The 19,463-nt window shown below is 40.4% G+C and overlaps 2 protein-coding genes across 5 annotated transcripts; one reads left to right on the top strand and one right to left on the bottom strand.

Annotated features, from left to right (window-relative positions):
* The first annotated feature begins 2,665 nt into the window (after positions 1 to 2,665).
* Positions 2,666 to 11,966, top strand: napbb (N-ethylmaleimide-sensitive factor attachment protein, beta b). 2 transcript variants are annotated; one of them, XM_026142820.1, is made up of 11 exons: positions 2,666 to 2,899; positions 4,338 to 4,417; positions 4,662 to 4,778; positions 6,015 to 6,061; positions 6,438 to 6,515; positions 6,642 to 6,697; positions 8,307 to 8,391; positions 8,489 to 8,593; positions 8,674 to 8,742; positions 8,821 to 8,871; positions 10,846 to 11,966. In XM_026142820.1, the coding sequence occupies exons 1-11, from the start codon at positions 2,799 to 2,801 to the stop codon at positions 10,945 to 10,947; spliced, it is 891 nt and encodes a 296-aa protein (XP_025998605.1). In that variant the 5' UTR covers positions 2,666 to 2,798; the 3' UTR covers positions 10,948 to 11,966. The 2 variants fall into 2 exon arrangements, with proteins under 2 accessions (XP_025998605.1, XP_025998606.1); XM_026142821.1 differs by lacking the exons at positions 2,666 to 2,899; positions 6,015 to 6,061 and having other exon boundaries at positions 4,359 to 4,417.
* A 322-nt stretch (positions 11,967 to 12,288) lies between these two features.
* On the bottom strand, positions 12,289 to 18,768 carry gzf1 (GDNF-inducible zinc finger protein 1). 3 transcript variants are annotated; one of them, XM_026142816.1, is made up of 8 exons: positions 18,623 to 18,768; positions 16,777 to 17,780; positions 16,455 to 16,638; positions 16,158 to 16,324; positions 15,613 to 15,707; positions 14,153 to 14,320; positions 13,875 to 14,032; positions 12,289 to 13,650 (listed from the first exon to the last, which is right to left on the bottom strand). In XM_026142816.1, exons 2-8 carry the CDS (start codon positions 17,763 to 17,765, stop codon positions 12,892 to 12,894), a joined length of 2,520 nt encoding a protein of 839 aa, XP_025998601.1. In that variant the 5' UTR covers positions 17,766 to 17,780; positions 18,623 to 18,768; the 3' UTR covers positions 12,289 to 12,891. The 3 variants fall into 3 exon arrangements, with proteins under 3 accessions (XP_025998601.1, XP_025998600.1, XP_025998602.1); XM_026142815.1 differs by lacking the exon at positions 18,623 to 18,768 and adding an exon at positions 18,296 to 18,613; XM_026142817.1 differs by lacking the exon at positions 18,623 to 18,768 and adding an exon at positions 18,048 to 18,254.
* Between the last annotated feature and the right edge of the window lie 695 nt (positions 18,769 to 19,463).

The raw sequence follows: 19,463 nt of genomic DNA, 5'->3' as shown, positions 1-19,463 counted from the left end.
CAAGACATACTGATACGTTCACTGTTTGTCAATTTTCCACCAACGTCGCCTGGACTCTCCAGACCTCTGCGCAAAAAGACTCAACGAGGACCATAAATACTGAGGATACTTAGATTTTATATCAGTATGGCTGGTTTAACGCCTGTCACTGACTCTGATTTCATCCTGGTACAGCCTCACTGTTATACACAACACTCTCTGATTACCAAACAGGCTGGTGAGAAAACAGGTTCTATTCAAGCACCGCTGTCTGAGTGGTATTGGGTCACTTACTAGGAAGGCCATGTGACCACACAGAACCCCCTTGCATCATCTCCGTCAGTGCTGTTACCATCAGGCTGGCATAATCGAGTCCCCTTGGCTAAGACAAAGGTCAACAGAGGATCGTTTATCCCTCAGCTGTAAATATTTTGAATAATTTTTTTTAATGATGTTATATCCTTGTATTATTACAGACTGATGTTTAACTCTGATGCCCTTTATCAGTGTTTGTGTTACTTGTTTCTATTTAGAGCGGTGTCACTGATGACTTTTCTCTCCGCTGCTTTGTGACAAACAATAAAGTTGTTTCTATTCTCTTGTGCTTTAAGGACACCACCCATGTCCTTAAAGTCCTTCCATATCATCGTTATGTTGCAAACGGTGCAGAATTGTAAACAACAGAGCTGCAGCGCACTCTGCTGGACAACCTATGCAATGACACCATAATCTTTCAGGAATAAAAAGGGACTGCTTTTTCATCATACCCGGAACAAAACACTTTGCAGATGATATGCTGTATGTCTGTGGTATGTCAGCATTTTTCTGGCTCTAGAAATAGAAATTCCCTTACATCAGATTAAAGCTTAAAGTGTTATTCTGTAATATAAAATATAAAGACAATTGTCTTTATATTTTATATTAGTTAAATTAGTTAAATAAGTGTACCCTGCCTCTCGCCCTATGACAGCTGGGATAGGCTCCAGCGCCCCCCGCGACCCTGAAAAGGATAAGCGGAAGCGAATGGATGGATGGATGGATAGTTAAATTAGTTAAATTATTAGTTAAATTGTTAATATGTTAACATATTAACAATTTAACTAATAATATATCTAATATACAAATTTTTATACTTAATGAGAGTCAGACATATCCAGATAATATAGGGACAGCAAACAGTGCTTACCACACTGACTTCTGCTCTTGTAAGCCATTGAAATATGAGGGCACCAGCTGTTTTCCCACTCTTGCTTGACATACAAGTTGCTGCTGTATGCAGACTTTGATCCATATATATAGCCTACAACACTGTGCTTAAGCCTTGATAGAGCCTCGTTTCTTTATATTTTGCTAAGGAAACAGGAAATAGGGTCAGCAATTTATGAAAATGTACAAATATCCTTGAAAATAGAGTACATAAGGCAAAGGAGTTTGCAGAGTTCCAACAAAGTTGAAAGTCTGTATTTGGTTTGACCACCTTTATTCTTCATCAGATCTCTTAGGGAAGCTTTCTGGTCATTTCTTTAAGTAGTCTGCAGGAATATTTCCCCAGGCTTCTTTGGATGATCTCTGTCAAAATGATCCCACGCTGCTTCAGTAATGTTAAGGTCCAGTATGTGTTTTTCTATCCAGATATTTTACTGCATTGGTAGTGTGTTTGGAATTTCATGCTGAAGCCCCGGCCAATCAAAGGCTGGTGTACTTTTCTCTGTTCATAATTCCTTCAATTTTCACAAGATCCCCAACACCACTGGCTGAAATGAACCATGACAAACCATGACAGAGCCTCCACCGTCATTTGCAGTTGGCTGTAGACACTCACTGTTGTTACATAATTGGTTACAATTAATATTTAAGTAATTACGTATTGTATAATGTAAATGACAAGCATTATCATTTGTAACCTACTGTTTGACCAGCTCTGAATGAGAGCCTTGTTGTACGACTTGGAAGGATTGAATACAGAAAAAGGACGATCACAATAGTGTCTTTCTCACACTTTTTAGAAATCTTAACAGTTTATAAATGTTAGAGCAGCTGAGCTAGGGGGCTATGTACGGTCACATGTTACGACAGTTTGTTTTTAAGCCCTTATTGAGAATTTACATTCACCAGGAGAATAGAGTCAAAGTCTAATTGTACCCAATGGCATTGTTTTGCTGAACCCATAAAATGAATTAGATTTTCCAAATGCACGTTTCCCTCTACAGTTTAATTTAGTTAAAAAAAAGGACATAACTGCACACGCACAGTATAATGTAAGCAATTTGAAGTTTTGTCGAAATAACAACAGCAACAAAAAGTTGTTTGAGCTTCATTTAGCAAAATGAATAATTAGGAAAGTCAAAATGTTTATAGTATAATTAGTCAGTTGCACTGCTTTCGCGCCCTCTGCTGTACAGAAACACAAAGGACACTAATTGTTGTGTTTCTAAATTCAGACAAAAATATTTTATTTATTATTTAACTATATTTTTTTTAATTAAATGCTGCAGAAAAAACGAATTAAGAAAAAATAAGCCGAATATTCAACATTTATTTTGTAATTTGGCACAAGATATTACGTAACACGGACATAAGAAAATTTGCTCATATCTGGCTGGGAGTTGTAGTTCTTTTCTGCCTCGGCTCTTGCTGAGTTTGGGGCGTAAAGCACTCCAACTCCCGTGATGCCACGGCACTCACCTAAGCCACTAGCTGTGCACGCCTACGCTAAATAAACCCGTCGACTGTAATCCTTACTGTACACACTTGAATCCTCTGCGGGTGTTTTCTGCTTAACTGTTAGCTTTTTTTCCTCCCCCAACTACAGACAAGAAATGGACAACTCTGGGAAAGAGAAGGAAGCTATTCAGCTTATGGCCGACGCTGACAAAAAAGTCAAGTCGTCTGGTTCTTTTTTGGGAGGGATGTTTGGAGGGTAAGACAGCACTGCACCAAAGAACAACAGCTAGCAAGCGTTTAGTGTCAGCGGCAAAGTTGGCACGGAGCCTGTTTCCATTCACACTTGCTTTCACTTAGCTAGCTGAGGTGTCCGTATGTGAACAGGCTAAATGTTATAGAAGTTTAGCTGATTGTTAACGTAGAGGAAGATGACATGCAGCGCAATCGTACCTGCGAGGCAGTTAGCTAACTTAGCTGTTTTTAGGTTTGTAAACAAGCCAGCAGATCACGACCTCCTGCTAGACTTAGCGCTGGCCTTGAGGCTACGCAGCAGACTGTTTTAGCAAGCTTAAAATATCTAATTTATTTACTATAGCTGTAAGTCTTTCCTTTGTTTAATACTGCCTGTTATGTCAGCTTACACATACAGTGTGCTGGTAAGTTCATTAATGTCATTGAACTGTTTATTTCTATTAAATCAGTTTAATGGCAAGTCCTGGATCATGTTTCTTAATTAAATACCCCCCAAAATAAAAAGGACTTAAAAAAATAGAAAACAACGTAATCAGAGTTAAATCACCAGCAGCAGCACATCATCTAATCCTGATGTAATCCGCAGAGGAGTGAATTTATTGCATTAACTACAGTTAATGGTTGCCTTCAGCTGTGACCAACACCCTCGTTAATCCCCATAACTATAGCAATGGCAGATGCTGTCATTAGATTCATGCTATACATAAACTATGGAGGACGCTTGGAGGAGGGGCGAAGTGTATTTTGATTAGGAAGCTCCTAACTCACACCCTCTGGTTTATCTGACCAGTTCTAACCAAATAAACGTTTCTCTTTTATATCTGTACCTGTATCCATGCGTCTTGCTTTCCCAATGGTCGTCATTACAGAAGCTCTATCCAAATCTTTTGCCACTGTCAGTGACCCCAGAAGAGATCAGCATTACCTTATTTAAATCTTGCAAACGTGTGTATATTCTATCCGGTAATGAATAAAAAATATTGTTTGTTTAGACTCTTAATGCAAAAAACCTTCGGCGATAGCCCCGTGTGACTCAGTGGTTTTTTTTTTCTCTAAACCTCTGCACAGATGAGCCCCAGATGTTACTACGCTGCAGTTCTTATCCAGGATAACCATTGCCAGGCTTCATATTGCTAATTCTGTTGCCGGCCAGGCAATGATGTAATCCTCTGCCATGATTGAATGGCCAGAGTATGATTACGACTACAGGGAGCTCCCAGGGGTCTGCTGGCTGTCAAAAGGAATTGAGCTCTATAGTGCCTGTGTAGAAGGTTTATTTAGGACAAGCCAAACATTGCATCTTAGTGGAAAATCTAACAATAGTGTGTCTTTACATATAGCTCAGCATGATCGTCCTTTTCATAAACAAAATGCAATGAACATTTGCACTAAATTCAAAACTGTGTTCTTGTTTTTCTCCTCATATGAATATATTTTTTTAGGGGACATCACAAAGTGGAAGAGGCATGTGAGATGTACTGCAGAGCAGCCAACATGTTCAAGATGGCCAAGAACTGGAGCGGTGCGATGAACTGATTATTGCTTATGACATCCACACCTTAAAATTTTCCACTCACTTTTGCTGCTCTCTTGAACAAGTTTTTATTTTATTTATTTTTTTGGCGCTGTAACTGCAAACTTTGTGAAAGTGCCACACTTAAGTTGGGTTCAAGTTATGCGCATAATTAAGAGTGTCAGCTAAATCCAAAGTGTGCAGTGTGTGTGTGTGTGTGTGTGTAACAGTTTGGCATCTCCCTCGTCTCCAGGTGCTGGAAATGCATTTTGCAAGGCCGCACGTCTCCATATGCAGCTGCAGAACAAACACGACTGTGCCACCAGTTTCATCGATGCTGGAAATGCTTACAAGAAGTCTGACCCTAATGGTAAGACCAGGCTGCTAATCATATGTAATACTCTTTATATTCCAACTGTATAAATGAATGAAGTGTTGATTGTGGAGCCCAGAAAGCAGATTCTGTTAATCTGGATGCAGCGTTTTCAGTAATCACTCATCCCAATGGCTTTTTTAGTGGGTGATGAACTATTTCTCTCACTGAAAATGCTGCATTCACATGAGCAAAATCATCTTTTTCTTGAATGGATTATTGATCATGCATTAGACTGAGCTTTAGGCTACAAGGTTTCTATGGAAGCTTCGTTCCACAAAGAAATAAATAATTTCAGGTTACGTATCACAAACGTTTGAGTTATAAGTCAAATTTTTGAGAAAATAACTTAAATATTTAAGTTGGCGCTGTCATTAAGGAAGCTCTGAAGGTGCTACGTGAAAGCCACATGAATTACAAATGAATTTTTGTGTTGCTAGCTGAATCGCCTGGCATTGTTTTCTGCACAACTGCAATATGTTCATGTTTAATGTACACTGGTAGCTCAATGATGCTATCACTGTCCAATTTTGCGTGTGCATGTGTCTGTACCATCTGCCATCTGTTTCCAGGTAACAAGGAAAAGGTGTCATTCACTGAGCTTCTTGATTGGCAGAGCTAACTTGAAATTTAATCTTACTAACTCAAAGGTTTGAGAAAATAGCCTGCAATTTCTTCTGTCAGTAGTGGAAACAAAAGCTTCCATAGGTTTCACTGTCAGCCTGCTGTGACTTTGATGTTGGCATGTTAAGCAGCTTGTTCGCAGTGTTGTGTAAGGTTGTTTCTTTGAGCTGCATGGTATTTACCTGTGACTGATGTCACTCTCTTTGTTGATGTGGGGTACTGTCGTCAAATTCATACCATAGCTGCATCTCCTAAAAACCCCAGACAAGTTTGAATCCCGGTGACCTTGAGCTCGAGGTCAAGTTCAGAGATCAAATTTTCTGAAAATCTTGTGAATGTGATAACCCGAGAACAAGGTTACATAGGATTTTAAAACTGATACCACAGGTGTGTTTACCAGTATTTTTATATTTTACCTTTATAAGTAAGAGGTAAGAAATCTCTTTTATGAAAAGCGTGTTAGATAATTGTATGACTCACACCATTTCACCCCGCTGAAAGAACATCCCATGTATACCGATGTGCAACACGATGCTGTGCAAGAGAAAGTGTGAGAAAACTTACATGATGTCTAACTGTTCCCTCCTCTTCCCTTAATGCTGCTAAAAGAGGCAATCAAGTGTTTAAATGCTGCCATCGATATATACACAGACATGGTAAGATTTTTATAGTGTCTGATTGTGACTTGTAATTTTATTTTTTCCAAGACTGTACTAGAAGTCCCATCACCTGGATAACCGAAGGCCCTCATACACATCTGTGCTGTAGCAGGCTACCTCTGCCAGTATCATCATATCCACTGCCCATGTTGTGTTTATTGAATGTTGTTCTCCAATTTGCCCTTTTCTTGTTGTTTTTCTTCATGTTCCTTTAAAGAGGGTGATTTTTAAATGTCTTGTAGATGGAGCCCCACAGGCTGCTACTTAACCTCCCCTCTCAGCACTCAGAGTGGAACCTTTCATTGACTTGAGAGGCATCTGTCTGGATAGATCCAGTGTGTAATGATTTTTTCCCCCTTTCTTTGTCCTTCAGGGAAGATTTACCATCGCAGCCAAACACCACATCAGTATTGCAGAGATCTACGAGTCTGAACTAGTTGATATTGAAAAGGTAATGGTGTCATGTAATCAGATTATACTACCAACTACTGTTAAAACTAATTATGGTGCAAATTTTCTTCAAGGGACATTGAAAATATAAATATAAGGGCTTTTTGTTGCTTTGTCTTCTGTAAAGGCGATTGCACATTATGAACAAGCAGCAGACTACTACAAAGGAGAAGAATCGAACAGGTACTGTCCCCTTTATTAGTATAAAATATTGGATTTTGTCAGTCGTTTTTTCTTTTTGTTTTTTGTTTTTTCAGCTCTGAATTCAGAAATTAAAGCAAAAAGTAATTTCAGGTTTCAGATATATGTGTGCACCCTCATCGAAGCTGTAAAGGTCTACAATAGTCGGCCACAACATTAAACCACCAGCCCAATATTAAATAAGTAACCTCACAACTTCAGCACAGCTCTAACCCATCAGGGCATGGACACAGGCTTCTGGAGATGTTCTCTAGTGTCTGGTGCTGGGATGCTGACAGGTTGAGAGTTAAATCCTTCTTGGATTGATGTCCAGCTGGATTGAGAACTAGCTGAGTTTAGAACAGGGATTTCAAACTCATCTTACATCGTATGTACATTAACTGCACATTTAATCCTTGAAATATCTTAATGCAAGAAAAAGAAGTGCAATCTCTCTAATATGTCCCAGTTTTTCTTCACAATAAGGAAGTGTGTCTGTAGTAATTGAAAGAAATCAGTCAGCATGACTCTTTGAGCTTCAATTGTGAGAAATTAATGTATAAAATAATAGAAAAAGCTATATTTTATTTGTGTTTTTCATTTCTTTCAACTTATAAAAAAAGGTAACGTTTTGTCTTTTAATTGCTTATCTGTTACTTTATTACTGTAGTATGAATGGGTATGGGGGAGGTCTTTATTATTAGGAAACACTGTAAAATTTATGAAAGTATGCCCTCCTTCACATTTTCCAAAGATGTCCAGTTTTTGAGTCTTTGCCAGACCAATTCTGGCTCGTGGGCTTCACGTGTCACACCGCTGGTTTAGAAGATGGGTCGGTTGTTTTATCGTGAGCCACTAAAGGGATGTTGGTTGCTGCAGAAGGTATTGCAGCATCGACTCTATATAAGAAAATGGACATAGCTGTGAGACTTCGACCATCGGTTATGGGTTTGTTACATTTTTGCCGCTGCTATGTTAGTTTTATGGACAAAAAGGGTGGTGTGCTAAGTTACCAGCTAGTCCCAGCAAGCTTTGTTAGCAAGCTCCATTTAAACATTGTGCAGGTGCAACACACAGACAGATATCTTCTGATAAGTGCAAAGCAACATACTAATAAAATAGAGAACTAGAGGAACTGCAGTTTTTTCTTCCCCTTTAGCTGACATTACCAGCTGGTGCAGTAAGATTGTTAAGATACTTGTTTTTTGCATGAACATTCAAGCAAAACAAGATCGAGTGTTATTCACCTCCATCGGTCTGTGATTGTAATGTTGTGGCTGACTGGCGTTAAGCATTGATCACTCACATAGCTGTTTAGTGAAGTCTTTGTTCAATAGTCCAATCCATTACACAAGTAGAAAGAGGATAGCCATTAAAGCAGGAACAGTATTAGTTTAAAAATATCAGCAGCTGTTAAATAATCTCTAACCAATAACAAATCTTATCCAGGTGGGCTGAACTGCATAAAACTGTGGCATTGGACGCACTCGTTATTAATAAATCAGCATTCGAAACTAATTTAGCATAGCGCTTTTTGAAAACTGTGCAACACTGGTTTCAAACAGCCCTCATGCATTAGATTCACTGTGTGCTGTTTACACACTGTCCTTAGTTCCGCCAACAAGTGTCTGCTGAAAGTGGGAGCTTACTGCGCTCAGTTGGAGCAGTACCAGAAGGCTATCGAGATCTACGAGCAGGTGTGTCTACAGTGCTCTGCTTTGTATTTGTGCATGAGGTTCCTAACTCAGTTTTGACATTTCTGATAAATGTTGAATGATATGGATTTATATCCAGGTTGGAGCCAACACGATGGACAACCCGCTGCTGAAATACAGCGCCAAGGAGTATTTCTTCAAAGCCGCTCTTTGTCATTTCATCGTTGATGAGCTCAACGCTAAGGTGAGTTTACGCCTTCGTGAGTGACTCTCAGGATCTGGGATGATGAATTCTGGAAGAATTTTAACTTTGCCTCTCCGTAGATCGCTGTTGAGAAGTATGAGGAGATGTTCCCGGCTTTTTCCGACTCCAGAGAATGCAAGTTGTTGAAGGTAGCTGGATAGCGGCTTACTTTCTTCCCTTAATCTATTCAGTTTCTATGAGTGACCTACATCTCTTTGTTTTAACAGAAACTCCTTGAGGCTCACGAGGAGCAGAACAGCGATGCTTTCACAGAGGCAGTAAGTCTTGTATACACTGAAAACTCTCTTCTTCTTCTTTTTTAATAAGGCGTTTGGAGAGTGTAGGCGTCCGCTTGTGACTGTTTCAACTTGTAGTTTAGTTAGATTTTCATTCAAGGAAGCTGAAGGCTGGAACTCGGCAATTCTCCATGGACTTTGTATGTGAATGTGTTGCAAAGTGTAGTGTATAGTGCAGCCCGGTAATCATAACAGCTAAACTCATAAAAGAAAGTTTAAAATTAACTCAGAGTCACAGAGCGAAAAGCGTCCTCGTGCCAGAAGTTTGAATAAACCAAGTGTAAACCTTTGGGGCTGAAAAATTAAGCCAATCCTGAAATAGATACTTGAGGTTGGTTCCAAAAATGAGTCGTCCCCACGGACTCCCATATTAAAACGCATGACTGTACTGGAGGAATAACCATAATTACAGCCTGGTATAAAAATTGTTTTGGTCCCTGGGTTAATTTTACCGCTTTTTACAACTGTATAGAGGAATCTTTTTTAACCTTCCCTGTAAATTAATATTAAGGCTTAATTATAAGGGCTTCAGGCTTCAACTCACTGAGCTGACTTTTCAACCATGCAGCTGTCTGACCAATGTACAGTTTGTTGTGCAGTTTATGTAAGTGATATCCTAGTAGTTAGTTACTAAGCACTACTTAGCATGTAGCTGTGTTTGTGTAGCACATCCATACATTCTGTGGTTATAGTTTGCTAACTTCTTCCTGTTTAAAGGGAGTTTTTCCTTCCCGCTGTCGCCAAGTGCTTGCTCAAGTGGGGTCATTTGGTTGTTGGGGGTTTCTCGGTTTTATTGTAGGGTCTTTACTAGAGATGGCACGAAACCACTTTTTAATGTCCGATACCGATAAATTTGGATATCTGCCGATACAGATATGAATCTGATATAGTGTATTTTAGAATCAATAAAACTGTTTTTTTTTTATATATATTTTGCTGCATTTTGTATAAGTTCATACTCAAGTTTTAAAAAATAAAACACTAAAGCTATTCTATTATACCTTAATGCAAAAAATACACTGCACCCAAAATATTTCATAGTTCAGCAATACTGATCAGTCTAATAAACTTAAACCTGCACCATCCTCTCTAGTCTGGTATTTTAAAGAGTACTTGGCGGAAATATTAAACAACCTAACTAATGGGATTGCCAACAAAAAAATATGGGGAACCACCCCCCACCCTCCGCCTCATGATGCTTAATCGATGTAATCAACTTTAATTTGATATATGTGTAAAACAAATGCACAGAAATCAATTATTTTTCTACAATAATTAAATAGATTCAACATCTTTCTTCAACAGAATTTTCCCTATTAATGCCCTACCTGCCCCCCTGGCAAAACTTTGCTAGACCCATCCCTGCACAGTTACCAGCCGTCAGCTATGTAGAAAAGGATCCTGGTGTAGAAAGTAATATTAAATACATTCTAACAACAGCTTATCAAGCTTAAACGTGCTGCTGTTGTTTATCCGCTGGTTTCCTTTTTCTGGAGCAAAGTGGGCGATAAACAAACAAGAGAGACGGACTCGCGACAGAAAAGCCGATCGCCTGATCATTGATCAGTTTCATGATTGAAGTAGCAACAGGAGAGGGAGGGGGGGGAGAAGAAGAGGCAGTCGCTCCATATATCGGTTGTTAAGCTTAACGTGGGAATGCTTTAAAACATTTAGAGATGAACTTACACACTTGCTTTACTTCTCTGGGATAGTTTGTAGTTGTACAAATATGGTCAGGCAAGGCTTCAAAACAGGCATCCACAAACCAATAGGTAGGCACCATGGTTATTTTTGGAGTACAGCCTTTTACATAAAGGACCATCTAAAAAGGATCTTGTTTGTGAAAATGCACCACTTTTGATAGAGTGCTGGTGATGCAAAGCAGGTCATTCTAGTTGGAATCCTAATTTGAAGCAGGAAACACTTATTGTGTGTGCCCTTGTCTGCCTGATGCAGGTAAAGGAGTTTGACTCAATCTCACGTCTGGACCAGTGGCACACAACCCTCCTGCTGCGCATCAAAAAGACCATCCAGGGCGATGAAGGGGATCTGAAATGAAAGACACCTCGGGGTAGAAACGCAGCACGGAGGGAAAGTTTATCACGCATGCTTTCAAACACACAAACCAACACACACCCTTACACTCCCCTCACTGTGTATATAGGAGTGTCCACTGATGATTTTTCAATATTTCACTGCTCACTTGCTGTTCTTTCAGAGCACTGTCTTTGTTTCAGCGTGTCTGAATCTGGTCAGAATGTAAATCCTCTCGCCCTCACCTCTGTCTAGAGGATTGCTGCATACATTTTTCTCTTGAAATCTGTCCTGGGGGATTTCAGAGCAGTGTATTCTGTTTTGAAGTTAGTACTGATAAGAAATATTGCATGTTTTGTACAGTTATTGTTTACTAGTCAGATGCAGCTTCTTTCTTTCTTTTTTAAATCTAGTTTATTGTATATTTAAACAGATTATGTAATGTTTCTCATGCTTTGTATGAATCTAAAGAATGTACCATTATCTTAGCTTGTGTTGTTGAGATGGAAACAGAAAGATCTTAAAGCAAAATTCATTTATTACATCCACAAACTCTTATTTAGCTTCCATTTTATCACCACAGGGAGGGTAATGATATGCACTAAGTGTAGACTGTTATACATTTATAGGTAATTTTATTACTGCTGTTTATGATTTGTCAACTTAATGATACTTTGAATGTTTGAAGCTGCGATTTAGAGTTTGTACTGTTGAATGAAAAGCACTGACACAGATCTCCTTACTTCTTATACCCAGGGCTGTAATCCTGTGCTGATGAGCATCATTAGTCACTCATTATGTGCTGTAAACGTATCATAGAAGGTTTACTACTGCACTGTAAACCTTGCAAATGGCCAGTCGCTAAGCATGTCATTGTGTATAGTTCAGTGTTGTGTACTTTCACTATTGTTAGCCAGACCAAAGTGTTTACTAAAGGGTCAGTTGCCCCGTGTACCCAGCTTCTTCCAGGTGGGATAACAGTGGGCTGTGGATTTGATCAGTATGCTTGTGCAAATGGAAATTAATAAAGGCATTATATCCCATACTGTTGTTGCCTTTGGTGTTACCTCAAGCAGGTTAGCTTATCTTGAATAATATTTGTACTCTGGCCTCATCTGTCATGTGTGTGTCATCATGACAAAGTTTTACATGTAAATGATAGCATTTTGTTTTCTATTTAAAAAAAAAAAAAAAAAAAGCTTAAACTGTAGTTTTTCTTATTCAAGGTTTTCTGTTAAATAGTTTTTTACCCCTCTGTTGTAAAAGGCTGATGTCGTCAGGCAGGCAAGTGGACACCGAACTTTGTGAATGCGATAACTCGAGATCAAGGCAACGTAGGATTTTCAAAATAACACCAAAAGTGTATCTAATAAAATCTCAGACCGGTTTTATTCTCAGTGACCTCAGGGTCAGAGGTTAAGTTTTCTGAAAATTTTGTGAATGCGATAACAAGAAGGTGACATATTTTTGAAATTGATGCCTTAGCTGTGCGTACTAGGAGGCTGAGGGACAATTTCAAACAGAGACAAGTGCCAGGATTTTGAAGGACTTAAGCAATTTTGTTCACAGTTAGATTAAATGATCAAAAGTTCGTTGCTGCTGTTTCACAGCTGCAGTATTTTATATGCAGAGCGTTTCTCTGTAATTAATACAAAAGTGTTGTAAAATATTCTAAACCATGCTTTTGAACATGTGTAATTGATTACAATCTTCACTTCATTTGTATTCACTGGGGTTTGTGTCAGATTAAACTTTAGCTTCACCTCTGTAACAGTGTGATATTGAAATGCCAAACAAAAAGTGCTAACGCTATTCCTGAAACACCAGAACTCAGATAATTATAATAGTGAAAAACTCAAAGAATACACATAAGGTAGCATGATTTGATTTGAGACAGCTAAAAACTCCCCAAAGCCAGTAAAATAAGCTATTTACATTCACCCCCTACACACATCTTATTTTGAGGTCTCAGTTTAGTCCTTTCTTGTTCTTCACTTTGGATACTGGCTGTTTTCTCCCACAATCATTCTCACCAATAACCACAGTCTGAATGTTGGGGTCCGGAGGTTCAGTATCTGAAGCGGCTTTAGAGTCTGAAACTGGAGCCAAAATAGTTTGCGAAGCTGCAGCTTCCAGTACAGATGATGTCGAAACTCCTGGGATCTGTGAGACTGATGCTAAAAACCCCTCAGAAACTGGAACTGAGAGAGTGGATACAGACAGAGAAGTAGAGGGCGCTTCAGAGGACAAGGGGACAGAGTGAGCCATGGACACTGGTAAAGGGAAGGGAACAGGGATGGCTGACCCATCTAAAGAAATGACACTGGTCCCTGTATTGTCAGTGGCTACGATGGGCTGGATCTGAGTCCCTGGTGTGACATCCGTGTGGATAACGGTGATCCCGCCGATAGTGCTGTGGCTGACCAGAGCGATGGCTCCGTGACTGGTCAGCCACTCAGCAGGAACACTGACTGGCTCAGATGGAATCACAATGGAGTCGGTATGGGTTTTACCACCAGCATCAGGAGCATCGCCAGCATCAGGAGCATCGCCAGCATCAGGAGCATCGCCAGCAGCAATTGTAGCACTTTTCCTGGGCGTGCTCTTATGCTCTCCTGGTCCTGCTTCTTCTGTCTTTATCTTGGTAGGAGATCTGGGCTTCTTTTCCTCCACATTTCCCTCCAGCACCACCAGGTATGTCTTCCACGGAGCATCTGAGTCATGAATCTGAAGGTCAAAGAATCCGATGTTATTTCTGCAGCAGTCAGTGCAGGCTTCTTTCTTTTTTCTGTTTTTTAAGATCTACAATCACTATACAAAAAAATCCAAAAATCATCAGCTTATGTGTCTTTTTTTCTAAATACGGGAACTTCAGCTCCTGCCACAATACAAGTTAAACAAACTCTGTACCCGTGTAGGTGAAACTACTTTTTCTAAGAAGTATTGCTCACCGTAGTGTGCCTGCGTAGGGTGGACTTGTCTGTAAATGTGCGTTTGCAGAGGCCGCACATGTAGGGCTTCTCTCCTGTGTGAATACGCTGATGCCTCTGCAGTGCGTTGAGCTGAGTGAACTGTTTGTCACAGTCTTTACAGCTGTACGGACGCTCGCCTGACAACCACCAAAGAAACAAGAAAATATCAAAAAATATTGAGGAAGAGATTAATGAAAAATCACCTATAAATTCAATGTAATATAACTATTAAATGAAAAACGACATCTACATTTCACCTGTATGTATTTTTAAATGCTGGTGGAGAGAGTTCCTCTGAGCGAAGCCTCTACCGCAAGTTTCACACTTATATGGTCTGGAGCCTGTGTGGATGTTTGAGTGGTGTCTCAGGTATTCTTTAGATGCAAAGCTTTTCCCACAGGCTTCGCACATGAATGGCTTCTCTCCTAACACGAGAGAACAAAAAGTTATGGTCTTGTATGTGTAGATAGTTTTGTTTTTAGTGTGCTCACACTTCAGGACTTTTTCTTTAAGAAATACTGTTTGTGGAGATAGACCAAAAAAATAATCTCCAATGAGCTTTAAGGGAGAAACTATAGGCGCAGAGGATAAAAACTGTAACACATCCCAACGAAGCATCCTCGGGTGATTAGCTGTTTCAAGATATTTTAATGAGGGTATTTTTTAAAAACCTAACACTTCATGAATCAGAAAACAGCCATTAATGCTAATGCCAGGTGCTGCTAATCAAATGTACTTAATTCGCTGATCATCCGCAAGCGTGAGCACGTCTATAAAAGCAGATGTTTTGGTAGTTTGCTGGTCTGGATGTGCAAACAAACTGAACTCAAACTCAAATCGTGCAATGCTCAGATGCAATGCAAAAAACCCAGGATGTTAAATTTTAAAGTTTATTGGGCACTACGAGGAAAAAAAAAGAACAGGACAGCACAACTTAGGTTTGGAAAGTTGGATCTTACCAAACCACGAGACTTTTGGGACAATTTCCTTTGGACAGACCAGGTGACAAATTGAGATATTTGGCCATAATGCATAGTGGCACATTTGGCAAAAAACAAACAAACAATACTGACTTTCCAGCCCAATGGTGGAGGAGTGATGTTTTGCAATCACAGGACCTTGACAACTTGCAGTCATTCAGTTGACCTCCTCTGTATGCCAAAGTATTCTAGAGTCAAATGTGAGGCCATCTGTCTGACAGATAACAGCTGGCTGAAAATGGGTCATGCAGGACAGGATAACGATGCCAGGCACAGCAGCAAATCTCCAACAGAATGACTTTAAATTAAAAGAATCAAGTTGCTGCAATGGCCCCAAGTCCAGACCTCAACCTGACGCAAATGCTGTGGTAGGAGTGTACAAGAGCTGTGCATAAATAAATGCCAGCAAATTTCAATGAACTGAAACAACACTGCAAAGAAGAGAGGGCCAAAATTCCTCCACAACACAATGAAAGACAGATAAAGCCACGCAGAGCTCAATTCCTTCAAGGTATTGCCGCTAAAGATGGCTTACAAGCTACTCAATCATGGGGTGTATTTAGTTTTTAACATACTGCATAAAGTCATGTGAAAACTTTCTTTTTCTTTTCTTCCCACAGGTCTGTAATGCCAAAAATGACCAAAGCACAGAAATGTAAAGAAATGACAAGATGAAACATGCTCTTGATGACAATGCTCAAATCTGATTAGTTATTAATGTTCAATTATGGTTTTACCTGTGTGCGATCTCTTATGGTAGGCCAGCATGTGCTTCTGAGTGAACCGTGCATCACACTCATCACATGCAAATGGCTTCTCTCCTGTGTGAGTCCTACACATGTGTAAACACACAGGTTTAAACCTCATCATCTGCTTACACATACACTACATAAACATGTAGGATGCACCAAACACACAGAACTGCCATTAAAAAAAACAGTCCAGTTGTTCTTTGACGGTAAAGTAACATAGGAGGCTCTCGTGCCTGATCTCCAATTGATGGCAGCACCTTCAGCCTGATATTCCAGCTGTTTCTGGTGAAAGTAGTCTATATATAAAGATGCCTGGTCTGAGCTATTAATTTAGCATACTGTTCTCCAGGAAGGCTGAAGGTGATGCATTTCATGACTAAGTAGCGGGATGCTAATATCAAAGGATTCACTATAAAGAGAATAACTCAAATGACCCCCTTAATACTCTCCCAAGATTAAAAGCTTTCGGTCAATTTCTTGCTTTTGCAGGCCCACCCCTACCCCGAGGCTTTATTTAACCACCTCCGTACCTGCGGTGCATCTTGAGGGCAGAGTTCTGGGTAAATCTGGCCCTGCAGTCAGTACACTCATAGGGTTTTGTGCCTGTGTGTGTCCTCTCGTGCAACAACAGGGCAGTTTTGGAGCTGAGTGATTTCCCGCAGTCAGGACAGATGTGTCGCAGATTGCGTTCATGCACCTAAGCAGCCGCGACAGAAACTCCACATAAAAAAATGTGACTCTCACAGAAATTGGATTATTACAAATTTAATACTTTTTATCATTAAAATAACATTAATATGGCTGTTAGAAATTCTACCGGTCCTCACCTGTCTTTGATGGCGGACGACATCCTTCTTTCGCTTAAAGGTCTTGTTGCAGGATTCGCAGACAAAGAGCCTCTCGTTACTGTGAACGTGCTTTTCGTGGATCTTCAGATTGCTGCGGTTTGCAAAGGTCTGCGAGCAGGTCTCACAGCGATAAACCACATCTGCTTTCACGCCATGGTACGTACTCACCAAGACACCAACAAGTTGCAGCATTATTTAAAAATATATACCATGTACATTATGATATAATGCACATACTGTACTGTACGTTGCAGTGCATAATTCCAGCTATATTAGAGCTAAAGCATTATTATCATGTTACCTGATATGCTTTAAGTAGCTCTTCTCATAGTGGAAAGTCCGCTGGCACTTGTTGCACTGGAACTGGGCCTTGGATGATTGTTTTAAAGTCTGCTTGGATTGTTCCTCCTCATCCTCCTCCTCCTCTCCGGGTGGTAAAAACAACGGGTCTTCAGAATCCTTACTCTGCGCATCGTCCTCACATTCCCAGTCATCCCCATCAGAGGCAGGGTCTCCCAGTGAACACTCGTCTTCTTTGGCTTTTTCTTTCTCTGGCTCAGCTTTATCTTCAGTCCTGCTCCCATCCTCCTCTCCATCTTTATCAATAGTTTGATTTTTGATGTTTAAAGGCACTATTTTAGTACAAACGCCTCTCTGTTGCACCTTACTGCCAGACGGTTTCACCTGTAGCTTTCTTCCCCGCCTTTTTTCATCCCTCACTGTTTTCTTTGCCTTGAATCTTTTTGAAGTGACTTCTGTCACCAGCCTATGTGGAGACAGCTGCCGCTTAACCAGCAAGCTTCTACGATGCCTCTTCCCGTTTGCCTTTTCTTCCTTTTGAGCACCATGCACATCATCTGGAGCCACAACTTTTGAGCTTTTCTTTGTGGGCTTTTGTATCATTTCTGCGCTTATGGCTTCGCCGCAAACCTTCAGCAGATCATCACAGTCCAAAAACTCTGCCGCTGCTTGAACATTACCTATCTTGTCTCTGGCAACTTCAACTTTACCGGTGTACACAAATTCCAGAAATGCAGAGAAATCCTCCGAGTGCATATTTGAGAGAGACAGTTTATCACGAGATGCGTGCGGAGACAGCAGAATTTTCTTGAAGTAGCCACTGGATGCAGCAAGCATCACCTGGTGGGCATGAAACTCCTCCACATCTCCCTCATAGTCCACCTGCACGGTGACGTCACTCAGCTGACCTTGCAGCCTCAGGTCATGCAGAGAAGCCAGAATGTGCTCATGATGCGAGCCTGAGGTAAGCTGGACCGCTTTGCTCCCCATCGTTCACTCGGGCACCTGAGAAAAACATGAGCTGTAATTGGCTGGGTTTGTTACTCAGCACTGACATTTGTGTATGTGCTATGAAAAGACTATACCGGCTTAAATCTACATTAGCTTGAGCCATCGTTAGAAGAGGCTAACTTTACAGCAGTTAAAGTGACATTTAGTCTATTAGGAAATGAGATGAACACAATAATAGGGAATTGGCAGTTAATAATTAACTAGAGGGCAGTAAATGCTCAGCGAGTTCCTTAAAATGACCCCGATGTCAGAAAAACTTACATATAATTACTTAAAGTGGTTTAAATGTAACACGTTTGTGGTTTTGTCTCGATACCACTCACTGACAGCAAATGCTAACAGCAGCGTCACATGCACTGTGGCAAACAAGCTAGGTTAGCTACAAAAAAATTAGCACTTCGTATGTAACTAATGTGTGTTTCTTTGGTAACACAACATCGTAGCACGACACGCTGCACGCAGTGTAGCAGCCAGCAATATACACAGCGAAACGAAGCAAGTTTTCTTACCGTAAACTCGGTAAAATGGCAGCCCTTCAGAAATGCTCTACTCGGCGGAGAGCACTTCCTGGAACAAGTCACTCACGAAAACGGCACTTGTCTCTTTACTTTGCCGACATCCGGTGCCGTTTAGACTGATTTGGGATCAGTCTTTATTTTGCAGTCGCGTTTAAAATCGTAATTTGCTGAGTACAGCTGCTGTTTCTGGGTCGTTTTGTGTCGGGTTATTGACTATAAGCGCAGGACCTTATCTAAAACTAGACGGTGTTCGAACGTTTGTTCACCCGTGACTACTGTTGTGCTAATTTAGCTAGATAGCACTTTATATCGGTTTACCTTTGCGCCGAAATACTGTCCATTTGCTTAATCAATAGGATACTGCAGTCTTCATGCTACTGCAACTGCCTTTATTTTGTGTGAAATAAACTGCTTACAGAACAATGACAGCCAAGTCCCCGTGTTACCGTAACTCTTAATCGCTATAGAAGATAATGCTTATGAAAACATTACTCCTAGCACCCACATGGTGGCAGCATGGCACAGTAGGACAGCAACGCGCTATACACCGCTTGTGTTGGGTTAAAAAACACTTTGTGTTTATGCATTATGTACAGTCTGCAGTCTTTTAGGGCTGGACAGTTTTCAGGAGTGCCTGTAATTTATAATGTAGCTCGCTTTCTGATCGCTAGTATCACGTGGCAGCCTTCTTTGATGTCAAATAATTTCCCTGTATAATATCATGGACTGTATATAGTGTAATAGTTTAGTGCTGCAGAGGGAATACCAGTACCGAGGTAAAACAGGCCAGCATGCTGAAGGACTTAAGCTAATTCATTTACAGTCAGACCAAACATATATCATCTGCAGGGTTGCAAAATGCTGCCATTCCAAAGGTGTATGGAAACCTACTTGAGGATTCACTGGGGTGCTGTTCTGCAGCTGCCAAGGTTTTTTTTTTCCTTCCAGAGGAAATCCATTACATTTGTCTTAATGAATTCTGCAAGCTAGCAATCTCTCTGTTCCGGTGACTCATGCTGCTCTCTGTGTGCAGCGCTGTGGAGGCTTTAGCTCTGACCTGGAACACTGTGTTCACCTGGTCCTGGTTGCTTTCCCACTATATATACTATATTCTACAGATCGCCGTTTTCATACAACAGGTCCTTACAATACACAAAAC

This window comes from Astatotilapia calliptera, chromosome 15, assembly GCF_900246225.1.
Source record: "Astatotilapia calliptera chromosome 15, fAstCal1.2, whole genome shotgun sequence".
Taxonomy (NCBI): domain Eukaryota; kingdom Metazoa; phylum Chordata; class Actinopteri; order Cichliformes; family Cichlidae; genus Astatotilapia; species Astatotilapia calliptera.
This window is presented reverse-complemented; position numbering and strand designations above follow the sequence as displayed.